This window comes from Miscanthus floridulus, chromosome 6 (genome assembly GCF_019320115.1).
Source record: "Miscanthus floridulus cultivar M001 chromosome 6, ASM1932011v1, whole genome shotgun sequence".
Classification (NCBI taxonomy): Eukaryota; Viridiplantae; Streptophyta; class Magnoliopsida; order Poales; family Poaceae; genus Miscanthus; species Miscanthus floridulus.
The window spans coordinates 93,366,008-93,372,970 of record NC_089585.1 but is presented as its reverse complement, the minus strand read 5'-3'; the positions used below and the strand labels follow the sequence as shown (position 1 = coordinate 93,372,970).

Here is a 6,963-nt window from a genome sequence, read left to right as displayed (position 1 = left end):
AGGAGAGGAAAACTGATAAGGCCATGGGAAACAAGCAGAATTAATGTTATAATCCGTGGCTTGCTGGCATCGATTTCGAAGGTTTCAACATTAATTTACATACTAACTCCAATTTTCACCGCAACAAACGGTACACCTTTTCAAAATACGAACTAGGATTTATGATTGATTTAGTGAAAGGTGCATAGGCCTATTGGTAGCTGCGTGAGAACTGAAGAAGACTCATAAAAAATACTCCACTAAGATGACCTTCTACTTGTTTTTTTTATTTATATTTATGTTCACACCTAGCTAGGAGGGATGTTTTTAGTATAAATAATCCATATAAACTATCTTTTGAAAAGGGGTTGGTATTGATATGATATGAGAATTGAGCATGGCTCTTCTTCAAGAAACCCCTAGAGTAATCTTAAATATTAGTTGATCTTGTTGAGTGATCTCTGAGTGATACTAGTTTTATCCAATCCACCGCCACATATCCTTCCGCGAGTCAATCCTTATTCAAAACCAAGTGCTAGGGGAGAAAAACCCGTGCAAAAGTACCGATAGTAAGCACAGAATGCATGCATATATCTAAGAGTTAGGAAGGGATTTAGAGCATCTCCAGCAGTAGGAGAAAACTCTAACCGCAAAAACTAGTTATTGGGGGAGATACAAAACTTGTTTTGGGGTTTTGAAGGTCTTCTCTCCAGCAGAACGAGAAAATCTAATCTCCAATCAGAAAAATAGTGGATTGGAGGAGGAGAGGTCTCCCCTTTATTTAAGGGGTGGGAGGCTATGATTTGAGGGACCAGGAAAAAAATTCTCATTGGGGTTGGGTTTGGGAAACTGTCGGAGCTACGAGATAACCAAAATAACAGTTTTTTCTTATTGGGGTTAGGAAAAGGGGACTGCTGGAGATGCTCTTACCAAATACTTTTCTTTAGGGAGTTCAGATATACAATCGTTGGATGGCTTTTTTTTTTCTTTTTGTCGGAAAAAGAATTAGCAAGTTATTTTAAGGAGCTCGAAGATGCACAGTATACATGTGTCTAAATAATTAGATGAAAAATAAACCCAAGAAACGCTAGAGACACTACACTTGGCACAAATCTCGATGGATTGGAATTGGATATTAGAGTAGCATACGTCCATACTAAAAACTCACTTTAGAATTGAAATGTAAAAAAATGAAAGATGGAACCTCTCGTCAAGATGTACTTTTACTTGCCCCGGCCCCTTATCACTTATCAAAGAAAAAAGATGTACTTGGCCAACAATTACGATTTTCCACAAAGTACATCTGAATTACTACAAAGTCTAGCAGCAAGTCAATTGTGAATGCTCAAATCTTCCAAGAGGGGACATGCAGGTCAACGTGCTAGTTCCCTCTGCCTATCTCCTTGGAACAATTCAACGATCCACGCCTATATAAAGGGTTCCATGCTACCACTACTTCACCACCAACCAAGGCACCAAAAGCCAAAGCAAGTAGCTAGGAATGCTACACATAGTAGTTCTCTGAACCAGCTGAAGCTTACTCTCGTCTCATCATCGAACGAGACCACTAAGCAACTGACATGGCGGCTAATCTCAAGTGGCCTCCTGTTCTGGCCCTTCTCCTCGTTGCTACCATGGTTGGCAGCACCAGTGCTGGCAATATCGCCGTGTACTGGGGCCAGAACGGCAACGAAGGCACCCTGGCGGACACCTGCAACTCCGGGCTCTACGCCTACGTCATCCTCGCGTTCCTCACGACCTTCGGCAACGGACAGACCCCGGTCCTGAACCTCGCCGGGCACTGTGACCCGGGCTCCGGCGGCTGCACGGGCCTGAGCAGCGACATCCAAAGCTGCCAGTCGCAGGGCATCAAGGTGCTCCTCTCCATCGGCGGCGCCACCGGCAGCTACGGCCTCTCCTCCACCGACGACGCCAACAGCGTGGCCGACTACCTGTGGAACAGCTACCTGGGCGGCAGCGACGGCTCGACCCGCCCGCTCGGCGCCGCCGTGCTCGACGGCGTCGACTTCGACATCGAGAACGGGCAGTCGGCGCACTACGACGACCTGGCGAACGCGCTCAAGGGCAAAGGGAGCGTGCTGCTGTCGGCGGCGCCGCAGTGCCCCTACCCGGACGCGTCGCTGGGGCCCGCGCTGCAGACGGGGCAGTTCGACAACGTGTGGATCCAGTTCTACAACAACCCCGGGTGCGCGTACGCCAACGGCGACGACACCAACCTGGTGAACGCCTGGAGCACGTGGACCAGCAGCGTCACGGCGGGGAGCTTCTACCTCGGCGTGCCGGCGTCGACCCAGGCCGCCGGCAGCGGGTACATCGATCCCGGCACGCTGACGGGCACGGTGATCCCCGCCATCCAGGGCGTTGGCAAGTACGGCGGCATCATGGTGTGGAACCGCTTCTACGACGTGCAGAACAACTACAGCAGCCAGGTGAAGGGCAGCGTCTGAGCATACCAAGCTTCAGGCTACAGCACAGGTAGCCATACAGATACAGTGGCTATTCATTCGTCAAGTTATCTGACTAGATACAATAAGAGCGGATCATCAGGGGACAAAGATATGCATCTGCTACACCACACAAATTCTACGATAAGTTTGTGCTATATATACCCAAAATGAATAAAACTTGACTTGCAATACCCTCCGGTCAAAAGTACAAAATATGACCACAACACATGCATTTCTGGCAGCATTGAACGCATGCATGTTAGCTATTCTCTCGTACTCTCTCGTTTTCTGAACCACATAAGCAAGAGCTGCTCTTTCATCAAGATTGTATTGCCTGGAAAACCAAAAACAACACGTCTAGTGGGCTGTATTTCAAGCTGGTATCTTCTTTCTTAAAAAGGCTGAAAAGGCTATTTTCCAAATGATAAAACAGCACAACTAAATCGCAAAGAAACAAAACACTCCTAAATCTAGCTAATAATAAACATAGAAACTAAATGGTCTCCGACGTGACTCATACGCCATCTTTCTGACGATCGACCTCCGTGATTAAAAAGAAGACCTATAGGAATTAACAGGTTTTGTTTGGGTGGTTTAATTTAGAAAAGGGGCGCTCCATCAAAAGTATCAAAGCTCATGTTTGACATCTTGTGCGTCTCATCACCAGCTTGCTGATTATTTATTAATGATAGGTGATGTGCTCGCGCCCCTGTCCAAAAAAGAGCGTGAAACACTTCAAGTGCAACATTGCAAAACATATGGAGAAACTATGTAGTGCAACATCGGGATATAAATACTGTAACATCGTAAAAATATACAGTGCAACATTGAAAAACATGAACTGCAACATCGAAAAACATGTGCTACAACATCGAAAATTATGTACTACAATATCGTAAAAACGTTTGTTGCAACGACCCAAAAATCCCAATGCAACATACGAAAATCATCTATTGCAACGTAAAAAAAAAACTAATTGCAACACGGGAGAATGGTGCGCGGTGCGGCAGTGAGTGGGTATGGAGGAGGGCCAACGGCTGCGCCAGGCAGTACTGCCTGTCTGCCTCCCTCGTTTGACAGGACCATGCAGATGCGATTTGCCATGGGATGAGCCTCGTTTAATTAGGACTAGGTGGGCTGGCCGGCTGCGCACAGGCCGGGGACTGATGGCGAGTGGTCGCTCCAAGACGAGGCTCTCACGCCGCCGGCGAGACTCATATAACCATCGGTCGACGGCTGAAGATTCCGACGAGCTGGACTCGCCGTCGCAAGTCAGATCTGCCAAGACGACGTTCAACGGTTTCCATAGGCAAACACTCTAATCGCTGGTTGGTTTCTGGGCTTATAAGCCCGACTGATGTTGGTTTGTTGTGAGAGAAAAATACTGTAACATGGCTGATAAGCTCCGGCTGAAACCAACAAGCGAACTGGCTGAAAGCCGTCACCTGTCACATCGTTGGTCCTCCTCCAATCCTCCGCGTCTGCGTTGTCTCCGATCCTCGTCTTCTTGTCGATGACAATCGTGCTGAAAAATTAGGCAGGACACGATGATGTTTCACTTCTGATATATCCATTTCCATCCGTTATCAATGACTCTAGCGTCCGGACTTGTGGTGCGAGAGTGCGTTCGGACGCCAGTCCCTTCCCAAAGCCCACCCGCCCCCACGTGGAATAGAACGGAACCCTGCTCGCCCCCCGCGTATAGAACGGAATAGAACGGACCAGCCTCTATCCTCCGCTCCCCACCGCGCCCCTATCCCCCGTTCCCCAACGCACCCCATTCCCCATCGCACCCCTGTCACAAAAAGAACATGAAACACTTCAAGTGCAACGTTGCAAAACATATGGAGAAACTATATAGTGCAACATTGGGATATAAATATTGTAACATCGTAAAAATATATAGTGCAACATTGAAAAACATGAACTGCAACATCGAAAAACATGTGCTGCAACATCAAAAATTATACACTACAACATCGCAAAAATGTTTGTTGCAACGACCCAAAAATCCCATTGCAACATACGAAAATCATCTATTACAACATCTCAAAAAAAAATCCATTGCAACACGGGAGAATGGTGCGCGGCGCGGCAGCGAGTGGGTACCGAGGAGCGAGGAGGAGGGCCAACGGCTGTGCCAGACAGTACTGCCTGTCTGCCTCCCTCGTTTGACCGGACCATGCAGATGCGATTTGCCATGGGATGAGCCTCGTTTAATTAGGACTAGGTGGGCTGGCCGGCTGCGCACAGGGCGGGGACTGATGGTGAGTGGTCGCTCCAAGACGAGGCTCGCACGTCGCCGGTGAGACTCATATAACCATCGGTTGATGGCTGAAGATTCCGACGAGCTGGATTCGCCGTCGCATGTCAGATCTGCCAAGACGACGTTCAACGGTTTCCATAGGCAAAGCTGTCACCCGTCACATCCTTGGTCCACCTCTAATCCTCCGCGTTTGCCTTATCTCCGATCCTCCTCGTCTCGTCGACGATAATAGTGCTGAAAAATTAGGCAGCTTGGAGAGGATGATGTTTCACTTCTGATATATCCATTTCCATCCGTTATCAATGACTCTAGCACCCGGACGTGCAGCGCGAGAGTGCGTCCGGACGCCGGTCCCTTCCCAAAGCCCACCCGCCCCCCACGTGGAATAGAACGGAACCCTGCTCGCCCCCGCGTATAGAACGGAATAGAACGGACCCGCCCCTGACCTTCGCTCCCCACCGCGTCCCTTTCCCCGTTCCCCAACGCACCCCATTCCCCCATCGTGCCCCTGACCCAAAAAGAGCATGAAACACTTCAAGTGCAACATTGCAAAACATATAGAGAAACTATGTAGTGCGACATCGGGATATAAATATTGTAACATCACAAAAATATGTAGTGCGACATTGAAAAACATAAACTGCAACATCGAAATTGCAACATCGAAAAACATATACTGCAACATCGAAAAACATGTGTTGCAACATCAAAAATTATGTGCTTCAACATAAAAAATTATGTACTGCAACATCGCAAAAACGTTTGTTGCAATGACCCAAAAATCCCATTGCAACATGCGAAAATCATCTGTTGCAACATAAAAAAAAACCATTGCAACACGAGAGAAACAGCAAAAAAGTGTACAAAACAACCCCTGTCCCATCACCTTCGAGCTCGCCGAAGGGAAGAGGGAATAGGACCCCAAAGCTCGTCCGAACCCTAGCCACCGCCACGTCCCTCAGATCCGGAGGAGGAGGTGGTGGAGGAGCGCTCAGATCCAGTGGAGGAGGAGGGCTCAGATCCAGAAAATGACTGACCTACCTCGTCGGAGTCACCGCCATCGTCCTCGTCTCCGGTGGGAGTCGCATGGAGGTCACGAAGCAAGGGAGGGCTAGCAGCGACCTGGCGCGCGGGTGCGGCGTCCGTCCCGAGGGTGGCCCGGAGAACGGCGCGCGGCGCGGCAGCGAGTGGGTGAGGAGGAGCGGGGAGGGGGGAGCGGGCGAGCAAAACGAGCAAGTGGGCGCAGGGGGTCGCGGGATGGAATCGCGCTCGGTCGAGTCGTTGCGTGTGCGGGTCTGTCCAGACTAGATGGACGCCTATCATTGTACGCATACGGTGCCACAAAACAATGTTCATGAAAATAATCAAAGGTGGGGAGGTGGGAGTATGTCAGAGACTAAGAAAATAGATGTATCAGTATATATGCAATGTTCGGCACGCATAAAACTTGATACCACTTGTGTTCGCTGAACTACTACTGTACTCCCTCCGTCTAAAAAAATGTAATTCTCGCTTGTCGAGAAGTCAATCTGTTTAAATTTTGATCAAAATTATATAAAAAATACTAACATTTCTGATGCAAAATTAGTATTATTAGATTAGTTATAAAATATATTTTTATAATAAATTTATTTAGAGATATAAATATTAATACTATTTGCTATAAATTTGGTTGTCAGTACTAAATTTGGTTGTCGGTACGGATCCAACGTCTGGACGGAGTGAGTACGATGTACATGGAGACAATTGGTTGATTGGAACGCCTGGACAGAGGGAGTACGTTGTACGTGGAGACAATTGGTTAACTAGAACGTAAAGAGCAGGCGAGGGAGGGGCGCGTTGGGTGTCGGAGGCTGACTAGTCAGACTCGAAGATTCCGGGCTGATCGTCGGGTTCGTTCGTCTGCCTGTTGGGCCGCGCCGGCCACCCGACCTCCTCGTCCAGCTTTTGCCGTTGTGCGTGGTCCCGCTATTTTGCCTCAACGGCATGCTTGCACTGCAGCCGCTGGACCTAATTTGTGACAGCCTGGTGACCGTATTCATCGCCCAAGATTTCTGAATAAATAACGCCTGTAACTCTGCAAGTAATAATAGGTCGACGAGGACTCCAGGCCGCACCTATGACCGATGGTTTCAAAAGCGTGGAAGATACGATGCAAAGTGCATTGCAATTTGCAATTTGCTGAGCTTTGGACTTGTGGTTTCAAGTTATGCCTAGTTCTACTGCATTTCAGTCTTTGACAAAACGTCC

At 48.4% G+C, this 6,963-nt stretch overlaps 1 protein-coding gene across 1 annotated transcript; it reads left to right on the top strand.

Moving 5' to 3' along the window:
* Window positions 1-1,447: 1,447 nt before the first annotated feature.
* Window positions 1,448-2,638, top strand: LOC136458653 (acidic endochitinase-like). Its single transcript, XM_066458585.1, has one exon. The coding sequence runs from the start codon at window positions 1,560-1,562 to the stop codon at window positions 2,445-2,447; it is 888 nt and encodes a 295-aa protein (XP_066314682.1). The 5' UTR covers window positions 1,448-1,559; the 3' UTR covers window positions 2,448-2,638.
* The last annotated feature ends 4,325 nt before the right edge of the window (window positions 2,639-6,963 follow it).